The sequence below is a fragment of the Pseudophryne corroboree genome, chromosome 6, assembly GCF_028390025.1.
Source record: "Pseudophryne corroboree isolate aPseCor3 chromosome 6, aPseCor3.hap2, whole genome shotgun sequence".
NCBI lineage: Eukaryota > Metazoa > Chordata > Amphibia > Anura > Myobatrachidae > Pseudophryne > Pseudophryne corroboree.
This window is the reverse complement of record NC_086449.1, coordinates 661,284,443-661,306,557: the sequence shown is the minus strand read 5'-3', so window position 1 is coordinate 661,306,557 and position 22,115 is coordinate 661,284,443. Positions and strand designations below refer to the sequence as shown.

Genomic DNA, 22,115 nt, shown 5'->3' with positions numbered 1-22,115 from the left:
CAGTCACTCAGGGAAGAAACTTTCAGGGCCTGTGGTCAAGTCAGGAGACTTGTCTGCACATAAACATACTGGAATTAAGGGCCATATACAATGCCCTGAGTCAAGCGGAGCCCCTGCTTCGAGACCAACCAGTGCTGATTCAGTCAGACAACATTACGGCAGTCGCCCATGTAAACCGCCAGGGCGGCACAAGAAGCAGGGTGGCAATGGCGGAAGCCACAAGGATTCTGCGTTGGGCGGAGAATCACGTGCAAGCACTGTCAGCGGTGTTCATTCCGGGAGTGGACAACTGGGAAGCAGACTTCCTCAGCAGGCACGACCTCCACCCGGGAGAGTGGGGACTTCATCAAGAAGTCTTCGAGCAGATTGGAAATCGGTGGGAACGGCCACAGGTGGACATGATGGCGTCCCGCCTAAACAAAAAGCTAAAAAAATATTGTGCCAGGTCAAGGGACCCTCAGGCGATGGCTGTGGACGCATTAGTAACACCGTGGGTGTTCCAGTCGGTATATGTGTTTCCTCCTCTTCCTCTCATACCCAAGGTGCTGAGAATAGTAAGAAAAAGAGGAGTGAGAACAATACTCATCGTTCCGGATTGGCCAAGACAGACTTGGTACCCAGAGCTACAAGAGTTGATCAGAGGACCCATGGCCTCTGCCTCTCAGACGGGACCTGTTGCAACAGGGACCCTGTCTGTTTCAAGACTTACCGCGGCTGCGTTTGACGGCATAGCGGTTGAACGCCGGATCCTAGCGGAAAAGGGTATACCGGATGAAGTGATTCCTACGCTAAGAGCTAGGAAGGATGTGACAGCAAAGCATGATCACCGCGTATGGCGGAAATATGTTGCTTGGTGTGAGGCCAGGAAGGCCCCTACAGAGGATTCCAGTTGGGTCGTTTTCTGCATTTCCTACAGTCAGGTGTGACTATGGGCCTCAAATTAGGGTCCATAAAGGTTCAGATCTCGGCCCTATCCATTTTCTTTCAAAAAGAACTGGCTTCACTGCCTGAGGTTCAGACGTTTGTAAAGGGAGTGCTGCATATTCAGCCTCCTTTTGTGCCACCAGTGGCACCTTGGGATCTTAATGTTGTGTTGGATTTCCTAAAATCCCACTGGTTTGAGCCACTTAAGACCGTGGAACTAAAATATCTCACGTGGAAAGTGGTCATGCTATTGGCCTTTGCTTCGGCTAGGCGTGTGTCAGAATTGGCGGCTTTGTCATGTAAAAGCCCCTATCTGATCTTCCATATGGACAGGGCAGAATTGAGGACTCGTCCCCAATTTCTCCCTAAGGTGGTATCGTTTCATTTGAACCAACCTATTGTGGTGCCTGCGGCTACTAGGGACTTGGAGGATTCCAAGTTGCTGGACGTAGTCCGGGCTTTGAAAATGTATGTTTCCAGAACGGCGGGAGTCAGAAAGTCTGACTCGCTGTTTGTTCTGTATGCAGCCAACAAGGTTGGCGCTCCTGCTTCGAAGCAGACTATTGCTCGCTGGATCAGTAGCACGATTCAGCTGGCTCACTCTGCGGCTGGATTGCCGCATCCAAAATCAGTAAAAGCCCATTCCACAAGGAAGGTGGGCTCTTCTTGGGTGGCTGCCCGAGGGGTCTCGGCTTTACAGCTTTGCCGAGCTGCTACTCGGTCGGGTTCAAACACATTTGCTAAGTTCTACAAGTTTGATACCGTGGCTGAGGAGGACCTTGAGTTTGCTCATTCGGTGCTGCAGAGTCGTCCGCACTCTCCCGCCCGTTTGGGAGCTTTGGTATAATCCCCATGGTCCTTACGGAGTCCCCAGCATCCACTAGGACGTCAGAGAAAATAAGAATTTACTCACCGGTAATTCTATTTCTCGTAGTCCGTAGTGGATGCTGGGCGCCCGTCCCAAGTGTGGACCTCTTCTGCAATACGTGTATATAGTTATTGCTTACTAAAGGGTTATTGCTATGAGCCATCCGTTGATTGAGGCTCAGTTGTTGTTCATACTGTTAACTGGGTATGGTTATCACAAGTTGTACGGTGTGATTGGTGTGGCTGGTATGAGTCTTACCCTGGATTCCAAATCCTTTCCTTGTAGTGTCAGCTCTTCCGGGCAAAGTTTCCCTAACTGAGGTCTGGAGGAGGGGCATAGAGGGAGGAGCCAGTGCACACCAGATAGTACCTAATCTTTCTTTTGGACTGCCCAGTCTCCTGCGGAGCCAGTCTATTCCCCATGGTCCTTACGGAGTGCCCAGCATCCACTACGGACTACGAGAAATAGAATTACCGGTGAGTAAATTCTTATTTTAATAAATGAGGGAGGCCCAAGGCGTTAGTTGTTTGAGCCATGTTACCCAGCTAACTGTAAATCCCCTTCATTTGATATATACATGTGGAACCATACAGAAACGTGCAATGCATGTAATTTATAGATAGTTTGCTTACTTACACCACACCGCTGTCATTTACCTGACCTTCCTAAATATATTTGATATCTGTTTTGTTTTTGTTTTTTTCTTCAGTTTTGGCAACATGATCTATAAAGATAAACGGGAATCTGTTAGTAAAGAAGATCTGGCTCGTGCTACATTGGTAACCATAACCAATAACATTGGCTCAATCGCACGAATGTGTGCTGTCAATGAGGTAAGATATAGTTTCTGAAGGGAAATAAAACTATTGCTTTTTTGTGAGCTAAAGTTTAGGTACTGTCCACAGTTACTTCTATAAGGGCATTTATAAAATACTAGTTACTAGCCCATCAAAGTAACTAAACAACGTAACAGTAATGTCAGCACCTACAGCTGTGTGGCCCAAATGGAGCAACACTCAAATTTCTCCATCAGCCCTATCTAGTGGCCGCTGGCGCGTATACAGTGGCGGATCTTGCCACGGGCAAGCAGGACTTTTGCCCGGGGCGCCGCCTTCCGGAGGGCGCCGGCGCCATCCGGAGGGCGCCGCACCATGGCAAGATCCTCCACTGTCAGTGTGCGCCCCCGCTGTGCCCCCCCTCCCGCTGTGAGAAGGGAACCAGACGCTAAGCGTCTGGTTTCCCTTCGTGGCGCTGGTCCTCCCCCGCTCTGAAGGGAATCAGACGCTAAGCGTCTAGTTTCCCTTCATGGAGAGGACCTTTGGTGTGCGGTGCGCGATGACGTCATCGCGCACCGCACAGCATTGTGGCATAGACGCTAATGGTCATAATTGACCTCTAGCGCTTATGCTGTGCTATGGGAGAGACGTCATGACTGACGTCTCTCCCATAGATCCGAGGAGAAGAGCGGCGCCGGTCTGCAGGGTCTGGAAACAGGAGCGGGGTACAGTAAGTATACTTTTTTTTTTTTCTTTTCTTTTTTCCCCCAGCGGCGCTACAAATGGGGGGCGTGACTGACCACGCCCCCATGTTAAGCCACGCCCCTAAATTTTGCCCGGGGCGCCGAAAGGGCAAGAACCGGCCCTGCGCGTATAATGGAGGTTGTAAAATTTAATGTAGTTGTGTGTTCCGTGCCAAATGAAGCTGTGCATTACATTCAACTGAATATGTTGTTTATCTGTCAAATGTGCTGATCCTAATACTTAACCACTTAACTGACGATTTATTTTGCAAAAAAACGTTCCAAAATTGTCGGGTTTTTTTATGAGTGAATTAGGTGAAGAACATGAATTTAACCCTATCCCGAATGATTTTAGTTAAAAGAAGAAAAACATTTTTTTTTTTTTGAATTTGTAAAAAAAAAAATTTCCCCAAACATCGAAACATCGATCGGGAACATCGCGACCATCGGAACATCGCGGCTTTCATTTTGAAAGCCCAGACAGCCTCGAGGTATGCAGGGGGGGTCTGGGGGCAGCTAGGGAGGGTTTATTTACACTCCCCAGCGGCTGCCATTGTCTGCAGCCGCTGGAGGGGGGAGATCCTGCCGTGCTGACCGATCGGCAGCACGGTAGACACAGGGAGAGAGTGCAGGGAGGCAGAGGGACCTTCCGGTCCCTCTGACAGCAGCAGCGGAGGGAAGTTTCCCTTCCCTGCCGCTGCTAACACTCTCTATCTGACTGGTCGCATCCCGTGCGACCAGATCACATAGAGCACTTGCAGGCATGGTCGCATCTGATGCGACCATGCCAGGCAAGTGGTTAATGAGTGCAAACTTACCCTCTTGCTGGGCAAGAGGAAGAAGCTCAAGAAGAACACCAGATAGTAATTCTATTAAAATTGAACATTATATGATATAACAAAAACTGTGGTTCTCAGAACACTAGTAATGGCCTATGTGTGCAGCCATCATGAAAGTATGGACACAGGCGGCAGTAAAGCCAGAAGTGCTTCAGTCCTAAAGTTATATGGCCAGAATCTGAATTGGCAACCAACAGTATTGGTGAAGCGGCAGGATCATTCTGTGTCTGGGTGACTGTACGAGAAAAGGACGACGATCCAAATTCTTTACGTCCTTCGGCTTCTTTATAGTGCTGCCTTGTTACATATGGATCAAGCAGCATTGTACAGGGCTATGAAGGCTGTAAGAGATGTATCCAGATCAAGAAAAGTATTTCTCTTACGTCCTAGAGGATGCTGGGGACTCCAAAAGGACCATGGGGTATAGACTGGATCCGCAGGAGCTTGGGCACACTGAAAAGACTTAAACTGGGTGTGAGCTGGCTCCTCCCTCTATGCCCCTCCTCCAGACCTCAGTTAGACTTTGTGCCCAGGACTGACTGTACACTCACTAGGGGAGCTCTCCTGAGTTTCTCTGGAAAAGACTTTGTTAGGTTTTTTATTTTCAGGGAGACCTGCTGGCTACAGGCTCCCTGCATCATGGGACTGAGGGGAGAGAAGCAGACCTACTTCTTCTTAGTTTAAGGGCTCTGCTTCTCGGCTACTGGACACCATTAGCTTCAGAGGGTTCGATCACTTGGTGCGACTAGCTGCTTGTTCCCGGAGCCACGCTGTCACCCCCCTCACAGAACACAGAAGTCGAGTGAGTATGAGAAGAACAGAAGACTTCAGGACGGCTGAAGACTTCAGTAACCAGGTACAGCGCAGCGGTATCGCTGCGCTCCATGCTCCCACACACACACACTTCTTCCAGCACTCACAGGGTGCAGGGCGCTGGGGGGCGCCCTGGGCAGCATGTTACTGAGTTTTCTTGGGCCGGCAGATGCTTATTCGGTGCCTTGGCACCGTTTTCGGGACCCCCGCCAGCATTTTCGTGATTTTGAATTTGGCGGGCTGAAGCACGCCGGGAGGGAGGGGGCGGAGCGTAGCCGCGCGGCTCACAGGCGCCAATTTCTCCTCACATGCGGCGTGCAGGAGACTCTGGTCCGACCCCTCCACAAGCTCCATTAAAGTAACGGGGAGCATATCGGGGGGGGGGGGGGGACACAGTAGCTGGTGCAGAATTGGTATTATTGGGCAGCGCTGGTACATATATTTTCGTTGGTGGGATATATGGGCGTTGGGGTGTGGGCTGGCATACTCCCTCTGTGTTTCTCTATCCAGGCTTCCTTATGGGCCTATCCCCTGGCTGAGGCATTGTGTGTGTTGGTGGGTCGATACTAGGTGTCGACATGTCTGAGGCTGAATGTTATTCACCGGAGGAGGTTATTGGGGGGGCAGATGCGGGTCTGGAGTTGGCTCTGTCGGCGCAGCCGACACCTGACTTGCTTGCACTGTTGAATACAATTAATTCTAATGTGACTTCTTTATCAAAGAGATTAGATAAATCTGAATCAGACACAGGTGTGGAAAAAATCCATGGAGGATGCTTTGTCGCAGGTACAGAGTCAGACCCCTTGGGGGTCGATAAAGCGGCCGTTTACTCAAGTGGTAGATACTGATACCGACACGGATTCTGAGTCCGATGTCGACTTCACTGAGGCTCCTTTACATCCAAGATTAGTTAAGAGTATTCAGTACATGATTGTGACTATAAAAGATGTGTTACGCATTTCTGAGGAACCTGCCGTACAGGAAACAAGGATTTGCTTGTTTAAAGAGAGAACCTGAGGTGCAGTTTCCCCCCTCTCATGAGATGAATACTCTTTGTGAAAAGGCTTGGGAGTCGCCGGACAAGAGGTGGCAGATTCCCAAGAGGATTTACATGGCGTATCCTTTTCCATCTATTGATAGGGGAAAATGGGAGGCGTCTCCTAATGTTGATAAAGCTTTATCTTGTTTGTCTAAGAAGGTGGCGTTTCCGTCTCCTGACACGGCAGCTCTCAAGGATCCAGCGTATCGCAAGCTGGAGACGTCTCTGAAGTCCATTTTCACTAATACGGGTGCATTGCTCAGACCTGATGTGGCGTCGGTATGGGTGAGTAGTGCTATTGCTAAATGGGCTGAGAATTTAGCTGCTGATATGGATACCCTTGATAAAGATACTGTTCTTTTGACTCTTGGTTATATCAAGGACGCTGCAGATTACCTGAAGGATGCGGCGAGGGATGTTGGTCTCTTGGGGTCAAGAGCCAATGCCATGTTGATTTCGGCCAGGAGGGCGCTGTGGATCCATCAATGGAATGCTGATGCCGATTCCAAGAGAGCTGTGGAAGCGTTACCCTTCAAAGGTAATGTCCTATTTGGGGAAGGCTTGGCGGACCTGGTTTCTACCGCGACAGCGGGTAAGTCGTCTTTTCTTCCCTATGTTCCCACACAACACAAAAAGCCACCACATCAGCAGATGCAGTCCTTTAGTCCAAATAAATACAGGCGAGGAAAAGGTTCGTCCTTTCTCGCTTCAAACGGTAGAGGAAGGGGAAAGAAGTAGCCTGCAGTGTCAGGCGCCCAGGACCAGAAGTCCGCCCCTGCCGCTACCAAGTCCACCGCATGACGCTGGGGCTTCCCTGGGGGAGTCCGAACCGGTGGGGGGCCGTCTGCAGTTCTTCAGTCGGGTCTGGGTCCATTCGGACTTGGATCCATGGGTTCTAGAGATTGTATCTCAGGGCTACAGGCTGGAGTTTCAGGAGACGCCCCCTCACCGGTTTTTCATGTCGACCCTGCCAGTGTCTCTTCCGGACAGGGAGGTGGTGCTGGCAGCAATACAAAAGTTGTGTCTTCAGAGGGTCATTGTTCCCGTTCCCCCGTCTCAGCGGGGGGAGGGATTCTACTCGAGCCTTTTTGTGGTGCCGAAACCGGACGGTTCGGTCAGACCGATTCTGAACCTAAAGTCCCTCAATCCATACTTGAAAGTTTTCAAGTTCAAGATGGAATCTCTTCGAGCGGTGATTGCCAGCCTAGAAGGGGGGTGGACTTTATGGCATCAGTGGACATAAAGGATGCCTACTTACACATCCCGATTTATCCTCCGCATCAAGCTTTCCTAAGGTTTGCGGTACAGGATTCTCATTACCAATTTCAGACGTTGCCGTTTGGGCTTTCCACGGCCCCGAGGATTTTCACCAAGGTCATGGCAGAAATGATGGTTCTCCTTCGCAGGCAAGGGGTTACAATTATCCCGTACTTGGACGATCTCCTGATAAAGGCGAGGTCCAAGGAACGCTTGCTGAGGAGTGTGAATTTGGTACTGTTGGAGCTCCGGGAGCACGGTTGGGTGCTTAATTTGCCGAAATCTCAGTTGATTCCGGCCACTCGGCTGTCTTTTCTGGGCATGATTCTGGACACGGAGTTACGAAGAGTATTTATTCCAGAAGAAAAAGCTCTAGAACTGCAGTCGATGGTCAGGGAACTTCTGCGACCGAAGAGTGTGTCCATCCATCACTGTACTCGGGTTCTGGGGAAAATGGTTGCGGCGTACGAAGCCATTCCGTTTAGCAGGTTTCATGCCCGGGTGTTTCAGTGGGATTTGCTGAGTAAATGGTCCGGGTCTCGCCTGCACATTCATCGGAAGATAAGTTTATCTCCCAGAGCCAGAATTTCTCTCCTGGGGTGGCTACAAAGTTCTCACCTCCTAGAAGGACGCCTTTTCGGTATCCTGGACTGGGTGCTTCTGACAACAGATGCAAGTCTCCGGGGCTGGGGTGCTGTCACCCAAGGAAGAAACTTCCAGGGTAGATGGTCGCTTCAGGAAGCGTCTCTCCACATAAATGTTCTCGAGTTGAAAGCCATTTACAACGGCCTGCTACAAGCAAGAAGCCTTCTTCAGGGTCGATCTGTCCTGGTACAATCCGACAACATCACAGCGGTGGCACATATAAACCGTCAAGGCGGAACAAGGAGCAGGGCGGCAATGGTGGATGCCACAAGAATCCTTCGCTGGGCGGAACAACACATGAGCGCCCTGTCGGCAGTCTTCCTACCGGGAGTGGACAACTGGGAAGCAGATTTCCTCAGCAGACACGATCTCCATCCGGGAGAGTGGGCTCTTCACCAAGAGGTTTTTGCGGAGGTGACAAAGCGTTGGGGAATTCCGTTTATCGACATGATGGCGTCTCGTCTCAACAGGAAGCTCCCGAGGTATTGTTCCAGGTCAAGAGACCCCCAAGCCAGCGCGGTGGACGCCCTGGTGTCTCCGTGGGTGTTTGTGTTCCCACCACTTCCTCTCATTCCAAAGGTACTGGGGATCATTCGGCGAACAAGGGTTCAGGCGCTTCTCGTCGTTCCAGATTGGCCAAGAAGGGCCTGGTATCCGGATCTTCAGGAATTACTTGGCCGCTTCCTCTGAGAGAGGACCTGTTGTTGCAGGGTCCGTGCGTGTTTCCAGACTTACCGCGACTGCGTTTGTCGGCATGGAAGTTGAGCACCAGATTTTAGCTCGTAAGGGTATTCCTGGGGAGGTCATTCCTACTCTCATTAAGGCTAGGAAGGAGGTTACGGCGAAACATTATCACCGTATTTGGAAGAAGTATGTTTACTGGTGTGAGACTAAAATGGCTCCTGCGGAAGTGTTTCATTTGGGTCGTTTTCTCCATTTTTTGCAGGCAGGTGTAGATGCAGGCCTGAAATTGGGCTCCATCAAAGTACAGATTTCGGCATTGTCTATTTTCTTTCAAAAGGAATTAGCTGTCCTCCCTGAGGTTCAGTCGTTTGTGAAAGGAGTATTGCATATCAATCCTCCGTTTGTACCTCCTGTGGCTCCATGGGATCTGGACGTGGTCTTACAGTTTCTCATGTCTCCCTGGTTTGAACCTATGCGTAAGGTTGAGCTGATGTTTCTCACCTGGAAGGTAGTCATGCTGTTGGCGCTGGCGTCTGCCAGGCGGGTGTTTGAGTTGGCGGCCTTATCTCATAAGAGCCCGTACTTGATTTTTCATTCAGATAGCGCAGAATTGCGGACTCGTCAACAATTTTTGCCGAAGGTGGTGTCTTCGTTTCACATTAACCAACCTATTGTGGTGCCGGTGGTTAGGGATGCTGTGGCAGTTCCAAAGTCTCTGAATGTGGTGAGAGCTTTGAAGATCTACGTCGCCAGAACGGCTGTTGCCAGGAAAACTGAGGCGCTGTTTGTCCTGTATGCTTCTAACAAGATTGGTCATCCTGCTTCAAAACAGACTATTGCACGCTGGATTTGTAGTACAATTCAGCAGGCTCATTCTTCGGCCGGGCTACCCATGCCGAAGTCAGTAAAAGCCCATTCTACCAGAAAAGTGGGCTCATCTTTGGTGGCTGCCCGAGGCGTCTCGGCTTTACAGCTTTGCCGAGCGGCCACCTGGTCAGGTGCAAACACTTTTGCTAAGTTCTATAAGTTTGATACCCTGGCTGAGGACCTCGCGTTTGCTCAGTCGGTGCTGCAGAGTCGTCCGCACTCTCCCACCCGGTCTGGAGCTTTGGTATAAACCCCATGGTCCTTTTGGAGTCCCCAGCATCCTCTAGGACGTAAGAAAATAGGATTTTGGTACTTACCGATAAATCCTTTTCTCCTAGTCCGTAGAGGATGCTGGGCGCCCATCCCAGTGCGGACTGTTACTTGCAATGTATTCTTGTTGGTTAACTTGGTTTATACACTGGTTGTGTATTTCTGGTTTTCAGCTTGTTGCTGTTATTTCATACTGTTATCTGGTTTACTGTTACTCCGGTGGTACGGTATGTTTGTGGTGTGGGCTGGTATATTTGTAGCCCTTAGTTTACACAAAAATCCTTTCCTCGAAATGTCCGTCTCTCCTGGGCACAGTTCCTATAACTGAGGTCTGGAGGAGGGGCATAGAGGGAGGAGCCAGTTCACACCCAGTTTAAGTCTTTTCAGTGTGCCCAAGCTCCTGCGGATCCCGTCTATACCCCATGGTCCTTTTGGAGTCCCCAGCATCCTCTACGGACTAGGAGAAAAGGATTTATCGGTAAGTACCAAAATCCTATTTTTAAGAATAAAATATTGTGCATTGGAAATCTAGTTCATTTTTAATGATACAATTAAATGTATTGTTTTTACTATACTGTAGTACTGAAATTAAGGGTAATGTGCATTCACTTTGTTCACATGACATGATACACACTTTAACATTTATGATTTTCAAAGTATCTTATTTAAATATGACTAAATTTTGCAGAAAATAGTATTTCCGTTTTTATTTGAAAGCACAAAATTAAATTTACTGTTGCCCTATTTGTTCTTTTAAGTTTAGTGCACATAGGAGTTTGTTTATTCCTCTACTTTGAATGTTTTCTATAAATTTGTACTAAGTATCTTGTAAACTGCACTTCTGAATGGCGTGCCAATGTTTCTCTTGCATCCCTATATAATATCTTTTATATCTGTGCCCCATGTTCACCTGCCAAAAGAAGTACTTGGTGTATATGAAATTGCTAGCAACTCGCATAGCAGTATTTATTATTAATAGTGCTACAGTGCAATACAATGTGGTGTAGTGGTACGGTATCATGATCATATAAGGTATGGCAATATTGGGGCTATGGCCAGGATACAGAGCCCCCTAAAATAACCAAGTAGTCGGAGATGAAGTATACCCCTCCCTGAATTTACTATACAGTGGTCTAGCATAATGTGTTTAACATACGCTTTCTCCAGTATCCTGTGCAGTTAAACAAACCAGTTAAAAGCTGTTACAGATTTAATTATTCTGCCTGCAGATGTGTCCTCATACCTCATTGCTACAGTTGCACCAAACATCCCCTCTGTGTGCCAGGTCCTGAGAGACACTGCTAGAAAAGTTTTTTTTTTTTTATTGTTTTTTTTTTTTTTTAATGCCGAAAAATGGCTCTTGGTTGAATGCAATATGACTAGGATGTACCAGGAGACTGCTGTTTAATTTGGTATGCAACACCGTGTGTGTGTATGTATGTACGTACGTGTGTATGTGTGTGTGTGTATATATATATATATATATATATATATATATAATTTCCAAAAACAAGCTGGCACTCATGAAGACTTAATAAATGCGCAGACACAGTAATGTGATCAGCGTTTCAGGGCTGCTGCCCTTTTATCAAGCCCTGAAACGTTGAGCACATTACTGTGTCTGCGCATTTATTAAGTCTTCATGAGTGCCAGCTTGTTTTTGGAAATATTGAATTACTTATTGGAGCAGGGCACCGGAGCATACACTGCATTAACCTCTGGAGTGCTGGACGCAAATTGGACATATATATATATATATATATATATATATATATATATATATATATATATATAATATGTAATATATATTATATTATATATATATCCATCTGAATCTTTGTATGCAGTGCTACAATGTAGCAGCTGCAACTTTTTCCAGTACAAGTCTCGTTGTGCTGTGTATACAGATTCTGGGGGATATTCAATTAGTGCCTACTTTTCCGACGGTCGGAAAATTGGCACTAATTCAAAAACTTACATTCAGTAGCTGGCGTTTTTGGCAGGTTTTTTTACTCCGTTTTCGCCATGCCTTTTCGACTTATTTTTAGGGGTGAAAATGGACGAAAAAACTGTCATGCCTGCAAATTCGGCAAAACGCGTGGATCGGCTGTGAATTTGCCATCCACGTGGTTTTCGACCGGGCAGATTTTTCGACAAGAACGGGCTTTGAATAGGTTGAATGTGAATTCCACCTACAAAGTGCCTTTTTTTTTTTTTATAAAAAATGGCACGAATTGAATACCCCCCCTCTGTTACACACAATATACAATTGTCACATATCCAATTAATCAACAGTCTCCTGGTGCGTCCTAGTAACATCACGTTGCAACTAGTACGCCTTTCACGCATGCCCTTTCTACCTGGGGTTTTGCCGGGGGTTGCGACTCTATGCGGGTCACTGCTATGTGTGACCAGACCCGACCTGGGTCGAGTGTATGGTGTCCAAGACCCTGCTCGGTACCAGGGTTAGTCCCAGCGACCGACCCATGTCGTCTGCAGTCTAAAAGGCATGACTTGGGTCTTTCCAAAAAAGGAGTTGATTGGCATGGACAGTAGCACTTGGAGAAGACATGGAAGACACTGGTCCCGTGTGAACCTCAACAACCCGGGAATAACCTAGACCCGTCTAGTGTGAAAGGGGGGTAAGGACAGATGGTGTAATGGTTAGCATTACTGCCTCACAGCACTGAGGTTCGATTCCCACCATGCTCCTAACTGTGTGGAGTTTGTATATTCTCCCTGTGCGTGCGTGGGTTTCCTCCCACAATCCAAAAATATACTGGTAGGTTAATTGGCTCCCTACAAATTAACCCTAGCATGAATGTGTGTGGTGTACATGTGGTAGGGAATATAGAGTGTAAGCTCCACTGGGGCAGGGACTGATGTGAATGGCCAAATACTCTCTGTAAAGCGCTGCGGAAAATGTGTGCGCTATATAAATAAGTGGTAATAAATAAGGACTGAAACGCTGTGTTCAGTGTCCAGGGTCCGAGCAGGGTAAAAGCTGGATTATATCTTTTAAAAGGGGTAATTAGTCATTGAGGGATATTCACTTACCCGCAACGAATGCCGGTGTAAAATTAGTGCTGGCGGGGGGGCTATCTGTTTAGCCTTGATAAGCCGGCGCATGCCGCTGCTTATATTCCCTATAACTGCTCCATTTTCATCCGTAATCGGGGCTATTTCACCCGAAAACACACAGGTTTCACTGAACCTGTGTGTTTACGGGGGTGTAACTGTAAATGCACTTTTTAACGGACGAGCTAATCAAATAGCCCATCCGCAACACCCGAAGAAACATTGGGGGTTTGAATTGAATAGCCCACATTTTCAGAAAAAAGGGATGCCCGACTCTAGCAAAGTTGCACGAAACCTGGCAGCTCACTCGTGTTAAACAAATCAAAATATGTTTTTTGTTTTTTTTTATATTTTAGATTCCTCAAAGTTGCCCCCTCTTGCTTTGATGACAGCTTTGCACACTCTTGGTATTCATTCTCTCTCTCTCTCTCTCTCTCTCTCTCTCTCTCTCTCTCTCTCTCTCTCTCTCTCTCTCTCTCTCTCTCTCTCTCTCTCTCTCTCTCTCTCTCTCTCTCTCTCTCTCTCTCTCTCCCCCTCTCCCCCTCTCCCCCTCTCCCCCTCTCTCTCTCTCTCTCTCTCTCTTATGAGGTAGTCTCTTGGAATGGTTTTCCAACAGTCTTGAAGGAGTTCCCAGAGGTGCTGAGGATTTGTTGGCTGCTTTTCCTTCACTCTGCAGTCCAACCATCTCAGTTGGGTTTAGGTCGGGTGATTGTGGAGGCCAGTTCATCTGACGCAGCACTCCATCACTTTCCGTCTTGGTCGAGTAGCCCTTACATAGTCTGAAGGTGTGTTTGGGGTCATTGTGTTGTTGAAAAACAAATGATGGTCCCAGTAAGCGCAAACCAGATGGGATGGCATGGCGCTGCAGAATGCTGTGGTAGCCATGCTGGTTAAGTCTGCCTTGAATTTTTAATCACCAACAGTGGCCCTCATTCCGAGTTGTTCGCTCGTTAGTGGTTTTCGCAACGGAGCGATTGGTCGCAAACTGCGCATGCGCAATGTTCGCAGAGCGCATGCGCTTAGTTATTTTACTCAAAAGTTAGGTATTTTACTCACGGCATAACGAGGAATTTTCATCGTTCTGGTGATCAGAGTGTGATTGACAGGAAGTGGGTGTTTCTGGGCGGAAACTGGCCGTTTTATGGGTGTGTGCGGAAAAACGCTGCCGTTTCTGGGAAAAACGCGGGAGTGGCTGGAGAAACGGGGGGGCGAACGCTGGGTGTGTTTGTGACGTCAAACCTGGAACTAAACTGACTGAACTGATCGCAGTGGCAGAGTAAGTCCCGAGCTACTCAGAAACTGCAAAGAAATTTCTATTCGCAATTATGCGAATCTTTCGTTCGCAATTCTGCTAAGCTAAGATTCACTCCCAGTAGGCGGCGGCTAAGCGTGTGCAATGCTGCTAAAAGCAGCTGGCGAGCGAACAACTCGGAATGAGGGCCTGTGTCATCAGCAAAGCACCCCCACACCATCACACCACCTCCTCCATGTTTCACAGTGGGAACCACACATGCAGAAACCACCACCTCACAAAGACACAGCGGTTGGAACCAAAAATCTTAAATTTGGACTCCTCAGACCAAAGTACAGATTTCCACTAGTCTAATGTCCATTTCTTGTGTTTCTTGGCCCAAACAATTCTCTTCTTGTTGTTCATCCTCAGTAGTGGCTTCTTCGCAGTAATTCGACCATGAAGGCCTAATTCACACAGTCTCCTCTGAACAGTTGATGTTGAGATTTGTCTGCTACTTGAACTCTGTGAATAATTTTATGTGGGCACTAATCTGAGGTGCTGTTAAGTAGCGGTTTCTGAGGCTGGCAACTCTAATGAATTTATCCTCTGCAGTAGAGGTTAATCTTGGTCTTCCTTTCCTGGGGCGGTCCTCATCAGAGCCAGTTTCATCATAGCGTTTGATGGTTTTTGCAACTGCACTTGAGGATACATTCAAAGTTGTTGAAATTTTCCGTATCGACTGACCTTCATGTCTTTAATGATGGACTGTCGTTTTCTCTTTTCTGAGCTGAGTGGTTTGTGTCATAATATGGATTACAACAGTAGTCAAATAGGGATGTCCACTGTGTACTAACCCTACCTCTAGACAATGCAACTGATGGCCTCAAACACATTAAGAAGGCCAGTAATTCCACAGATTGACTCTTGACAAGGCACACCCAGGAGACTACATCATGAAGCTGATTGAGAGAATGCCAAGAGTGTGCAAAGCTGTCATCAAAGCAAAAGTGGGCTATTTTGAGGAATCTAAAATATAAAACATATATTTTGATTTGTTTAACACTTTTTTTTTTGTTTACAACGTAATTCCGTATGTTCTTTCATAGTTTTGATGTCTTCAGTATTAATCTACAATGTAGAAAATAATTAAAATAAATACAAACCGTTGAATGAGAAGGCGTGTCCAAACTTTTGACTGGTAGTGTATGAGGACTCGTCTGTAAATTTAATAGATCCCAACCTTTTGTGGGTGGACAGACCTTCCAAAACGCATATCGTAAGCTTCATCTTTTCATAGTGTACCGCTATAAAAATATTGTATTAAATAATGAAGAAAATTAGAGTAATGATTTTTTTTATACAACTAAAGTGAATTTCAGGTATATGTAATAATTATTGTAAATCTGCGCAGCATGAGGTGCATCCATATGATTGATTACTGTGGTAGAGTGGGATGATTACTGTGCAGAGTGGGAGCTACTGGGTCTAATATATGACCCAGGTTATCTCGCTATATTAAAGAAAACTTTTGAACAATAATCTTTTATGGTTATTTTTTATTTTTTTTGTTACTCTCTAATATGGGGTACACACTTTGCTGATGGACCAACCGATTTTTGGTAAGCACGCACACACTTATGATCGGCCGCACAATATGTCTGGCCAGAAGAACCATTGCCCATCCACTTTTGGTGTAATTTTCAATGGTTCCTGTAGCTAACATAACGTGTGATCGTTTGGTCGTGTGTACCCACTATAACATATGATATATCTGTGAGAAACATTGGGGGTCATTCTGAGTTGATCGCCCGCTAGCTGTTTTTAGCAGCCGTGTAAACGAATAATCACCGCCCACAGGGGAGTATGTTTTAGCTGTGCAAGTGTGCGAACGCTTGTGCAGCCGAGCGATACAATAACAGTGTTTGCAGTTTCTGAGTAGGTCTAAACTTACTTAGCTGCTGCGATCACTTCAGCCTGTCCGGTCCCGGAATTTACGTCAGACACCCGTCCTGCAAACGCTTGGACACGCCTGCGTTTTTCCAACCACTCCAAGAAAACGGTCAGTTGACACCCATAAACGCCTTCTTCCTGTCGATCTCCTTGCAATCGGCTGTGCGAATGGATTCTTCGGTAAATCCATCGCACAGCAACGATCCGCCTGTGCATTGCGGTGCATACGCAGTAGTGACCTGATCCCTGCGCTGGGAAAAACGGCAGCGTGCGATCAGTTCGAAATGACCCCCGTTGTTCACAAATATATTGTGTGTACAAACACGTGCAGATTGGTACTGCAATATATCATTAGTCAGCTATATTATCAGTATATAGCTGTACCCAACATAATAGCTGATATGTCACTAATAAAAAATCTAATGTTAAAAAAAAAAAATATTATTTAAAACCTAAAACCCTTGGGTTTTTGTCCTCTTAATTTTCCATAATGTAGAGAGAGCACAAAATGAACCAAATAGTTAGGAAGCTCTTCTTGCGTCATATTTTTTACATTACATAGAATGAGTAAAATAATAAATGGTTTCTGTTTAATTTTTTTTTTGTTTTTTTTTACTAGCCCCTACCGTGCTTCTAGCCATGAAGCCAAACCAATTAATTAAATGACTCATATTTCAGAACACTGCAGTACTGTAAATTTACGGCTTGATTTTTATCTTCCAGAAAATAAATAAAGTTATTTTTGTTGGCAATTTTCTCCGTGTGAATACCCTTTCTATGAAGTTGCTTGCATATGCATTGGATTACTGGTCAAATGGTCAGCTGAAAGCACTTTTTCTGGAACATGAGGTGGGTAATAAGTTGTTTTTATTGCACGTGTGCATAAACTCGTAACTGTTTTATATGCTTTAAGAGTAGTTTTAACACAAGTGGAAAGAATATTGTTTAAAGCAGTCCTTCTTAATCTCAACTCTTGAGTATCGCCAACGGGTCATCTCTAGAGGATTTCTGTCTTTCTGTGGAAGCAGCTACAATAAGTACTGACTGACACATCAAAATAAATTAACTCTCCAATACATGATTAAAGAATTCCACAAAACCTGACCTGTTGGTAATAATTGAGGACTGGAGTTGGGAACCACTGGTTTATTTGTTCACTGAGGTTTCAAGTTATTTAAATATCCGTTTACACCACTCGAAAGTGGACGTAGTAGCATATAAATATAGAAATCCCTTTTAATTAATGCTATTGATACTATTTTTAGACTTTATTGTTGTTGGGTTTTTTTTTTGGGGGGGGGGGTTTCCTTTCCATCCCAGCTCACCTTTATCAATAATATTAAAATATATAGGATCAAATACAAATATTTGTGTTCCCATGTGAGCTGTACTTAATACATTTACTAGCCTATTTTTAAAAGGATAGAAGCTGGAGTAGAAGACAAAACTCTAGTGCTCCAGAATCCACTCTAGCCAATAGCTTGCCTGAAAGGTTTTCTTGGAGACTTGATCATGTTTGTTCTTTAAGCAGACAGTGTTCCCCTGCTGAAACAACTCTTGAATAGTGCACCTTGGCTTAACAAAGCTGAAGTTCTTACTTAGTTTTATAAGCTTTGAAGGGTTGCAATTGGTTATTGATACTATCTACATACAGAACAATTATTGAACTTGCTGGAAAAAAACGCTTTCATTTAGGTCTTTAGTTTTAATATTTGTGGGAGAAAAATATTTTATGGCTCAGATGTATTGTACCTTCCTTAGTTTGGTACAAGAAAGGATATTGAGGGACCATAGGTAGTGACTTGTGAGGATTTGAGCAAACTTATAACTGATTGTTTAGTTTCAGTTTGGCCTACTGCATTTGTAAGGGGCGCAAAACTGAGCAATTAAATTGTTTCTCTGTTCGGACACCCAATAGCCGTGGGAGATGCATTTCTAGGCACCGAAAAGAAATATGCGAAAAGTCCCATGGTTTAAGCACCTAAACGTGAGTTTTGTCGCACTAACCAGGACTTTAGACAAGAATTGCTGCTAATCGCAGCTAAACCCCGTCTGCTTGGGCGCTTAAAAAGTAATGGTCGCCGAATCAGGGCAACAATTGCTCTGATGGGTGACCAAAAAACATTTCACTCTCCCCCTATTTGTCTAAATGGAGGGATGTAAAGGCCATTCCTAATGTCACAGTACTTTTCACATTGGAACCATAGTGGCATTTATTAAAGCTCGTGTGACACATCTGAAGTAATGAAGACTATTTTTTAAAGGGTTCTGCTTTGTAAATTACTTGAATACTGTCAAATCATGAATTGTGGGTTTAATATCTGTTTCTTAACAGCATGATCAGTCCATAATTGCCCCACAGTAAAGTATATCTGTTGATAGAAAATATATGTTCTATCTGAACATGGATTTTACATTTTAGGAAATATATATATATTTTTTTTTTATTTATTTTTTTCAGTTTCAATGCTTTTTAGGTGTGCTTTTTATAATTTGTGACCTGTTGGGACTAATCTTTGTATTTATTTTTGCAGGGATATTTTGGTGCTGTCGGTGCTCTCTTAGGATTGCCCAATTTCTCCTGAACCGTGCTGTTTTTTCATGGTTTCTGGAAATGCTTGTTCTTTTTGAGTTATCCATCCTGTTTTTAATCAAAACACTTCAATGGAGAACAATACACAAACATAATGATTTATTTTTCTCTGTAAACATGTGAGAGACCAATTGGGTAGCTATCTGTGTCTCCGAGACCACCAGACTAAGGATGTTGTACAGTTCCTGCCTCCAAGCAGTAAATTACCCTCCATATAGAGCCAGTATTATAAACATGAGGCTATTTGGAGCTAATATTTCATCCATATCCATTCGATCCTGTATTATGGATGTCAAAAATTTCATTTGAATTAAAGGCATATGCTGTCCTTTAAATGACTAAATTCATGCAGACATTCCTTTTGTATGGTGGAAAGTCAGATTATTGGTCTTTCATCTGAAACTGAGGCATCTTTCTGTATTCATGCATTAAGGTTTGTGATGCGTTTTTTTTGTTTGTAAATATAGTGTTTGTAGAAATTTTCTAATGCATCAAATAAGTACATGTATATTTGCAATGGAATTGTTTTGCCTTAATGTTTTACCGATTGACCAACATCTTATTTCATGGTAGTTGACACTGCTTCAAAACCACCTATTCTGTACTATTTCAGTCAGCAACTGAAATACACAACGCTATTACCGCAGAAGTGGTTGTGATTTCTTGTATACAATGGGAACTAAACTTGTGACTACATCTTTGATCCTTGGTTAACTTGAGTCCACTATTACATGTGATGTGTAATTTTGTATACTGTCGAGTATTTGTAATGGTGAAGAGATGCCTTTTAGGCATATTTCTGCCTTATTACACCACGTAAAGCCATTGTACATGTACGTAGAAAATATTCTATATGCTAAGCATCAGTTTACGAATATATTTTGTTTTTACTGCTGAATAGTCAATGGGAAGAGAGTATACATTACAGAATGCGCTAAACATAACTGCAGTACATTTACTCAGCACCCTGGGGTTTGGGTGGGTGATTCAGTCTAACCTCAGTACATCCACCTATATTACCTGTTGCCTTATTATATGCTTGTAAGTATAGATAGGCTGTTCTTCCCACCAACTCCTGGTTAAAATGTAGATTCTTCTTTTGTATTTGTAGTGAATGGGAGGTAAGGAGCATACATTGATGTAGAGCGCAACACGTGTTATTATCAGATGTGTGCTCTCCTCCCTTGCTACTCCTTATACGGTGTTATGTAATATCAATGGATTACATTTCAAGCAGGAGTATGTGAATTAATATGCAATATGTTGTGTAAGTTCAAAAAGGTATTTAACTGGATATGTGCCATACAGAGCAAGTGTTTGCACTTACAGTGCATTATGGATAGAGGAAATTTGGCTGGCACAAATGATTTGCTGCTAACAAATTAACTGTGAATCCAAAGATGCATGTAAACTGGTACCTGTACAAAGGACGACATACCTTCTTTTTTTATTTTATTATTTTATACTTCTATACCATTTTCATTTATTTAATAATGGATTACACAGAATGTAAATATGGTTATACTCCTAAACGGTGTGTATACTGCTGGATTTTTCTCTTGCCACAAACTATTTGCAGGCACTAGTGTGAATAATCCTGCACCAGTACAGGCCACTGTTTCTAGGATCCTGGCAGTGATCCAGTTGCATATATATGTACCATGATCACAAATGCCATTAGTGTCTGTATACCAAGAAGCCATGGTTTCTCATAAGGAGCAGCTAATGCTAAGCCACTGGCTGAACTGGGATCACTGTTGTCTTATTTTAAGAATTGTGAAATTGTTCTTGTTCACGGTAATACCTGTCTCAAGGGTGGTTCATTCATTTGCTATTTAAGAACAGGGCAAACTTCAAGCATATCATTCTCAATGCTTACCATAATGCAGTACAGTGCTGATGTCCAGAAGGATTTTTGTTTTTGGAGCATTTAAAAATTATAGTACTATATTTGTGTCTTCATCTGCCTACCGACCTTGAATGGTCAACAATTCTAAGCAAGTTTGCCATAGCGTGGTGTAGGTATTGAGATAGTTCTTAATACTGTAACAAGGGTGCAAAAACATGGTAATTGGCGCTAAATTGTATAATTAAAAGCTTACACCATACAGTGTAAAAAGCTTCATATCAGTTTCTCAATCTTCAGCCATTTTCTATTGTGTGCGAATATTCTTTTCAAACGGTTTACATTCATATTTAAATGTTGTTTGTTGAAACCACCCCTACACACTCGCTCACTCACACACTCGCACTCTGTGAAATGTTCTCTGTGATTCAGCTACTTGAATATCATTCCTTTTGCAAAGTCCCTTATTTGAATGAGACCTTAAAGCACAGATTAAAAAAGATTTGGGGTATTGTTTTTGCCTGCTCTTTGAATTTCACTTCTGAAATAATAGCAAATATTGGTGGTTAGCTGTTCTCAAGCATAAACCAATGTACAAAACATAACTCTTTACTTTCTTTAGTTCTGTTTGGCATGTCACCATGGTATTTGCTTATCTGAGAATTCTCTTTTTATGCTACTTTTATCAATTATATTTTCTGTTTCAGTCTAAAACAAAATGAAAAATTTGAGTAAAGTGCATAATACTTTAATGTCTTAATTCAATGGCATGCCTCCTTTAGATTGAAGAGCAGATTGGTCAACTTTCCAAGTTCATTTTACATAAAATAGAATTTAGCAACATAGCATATCCTTTCCCAACAGGCTGCAGCCTAACTACAACTATTCTGTCGCATGCTTAGCCTGATTAATACAATGGTACACACCTTTTACAGTACATTACAAAATAAAAAAATAAATATATATATATATATATATATATCATATTTTGCGGAATTTACATTCTGGAAGCATATTACACAGTCTAAAAAATGTGTGTTATGGGGATACAGTAACATAGGTGTTGATGTATCGGAGAGTGCAGAAGTTCCCCATAGCAACTAATCAGCTTTGAGTAAGCATTTATTAAGTGCATTCTTTAAGGGGGGGGGTTTCATAGGGTTGACCACTGGTCGTCAACAGTGACTAAGTCGACACCTAAAATAGGTCAACACAAGCATTAGGTTGACATGAGTTTAAAAAAAAAAATTTGGGTGTAGTTTTTCTTCGTACAGTGACCGGAGAACCCCATTTGGTGCAGTGTCTCCTTGCAGCTTCGGGCAAGGTGCCTTGCTGCGCTCGGCACAGGTTACCGTTTCCAATAGTAGTCCACGTGAATCGTAAAGTATGAACAATTTTTAAAAATTGTGAAAAACTAATGTTGACTTACTGACCATGTTGACCTAGAGACTGGATACCCTTTCAATGATAGGTAGATGTGCATTGGTTGCTTATAGGCAACATCACTCTTTGCACTGCTTTATGTATCAAACTAGCACATTTCAGTTTTGGTCAATCTCTAGTTATTGAGTGGGCCTCTGGGAGTAGATTTACTAACTGGGTATCGTATTAGCAATGATGAATTCCTGCAACGAATGGACCGCTTATGGGCTATCTAATTAGCTTTGACCACTGGCACTCATTGAGGCT

The 22,115-nt window shown here is 44.2% G+C and overlaps 1 protein-coding gene across 3 annotated transcripts in view; it reads left to right on the top strand.

The window, feature by feature from the left end:
• PANK3 (pantothenate kinase 3) overlaps window positions 1-20,940 on the top strand; it is a 55,050-nt gene extending 34,110 nt beyond the window's left edge. For all 3 annotated transcript variants that reach the window (XM_063928236.1, XM_063928237.1, XM_063928238.1), the window contains 3 exons: window positions 2,502-2,625; window positions 16,711-16,836; window positions 18,522-20,940. In XM_063928236.1, the coding sequence (XP_063784306.1) occupies window positions 2,502-2,625; window positions 16,711-16,836; window positions 18,522-18,572 (301 nt within the window). In that variant the 3' untranslated portion in view covers window positions 18,573-20,940. The remainder of the gene's footprint in view (window positions 1-2,501; window positions 2,626-16,710; window positions 16,837-18,521) is intronic.
• The last annotated feature ends 1,175 nt before the right edge of the window (window positions 20,941-22,115 follow it).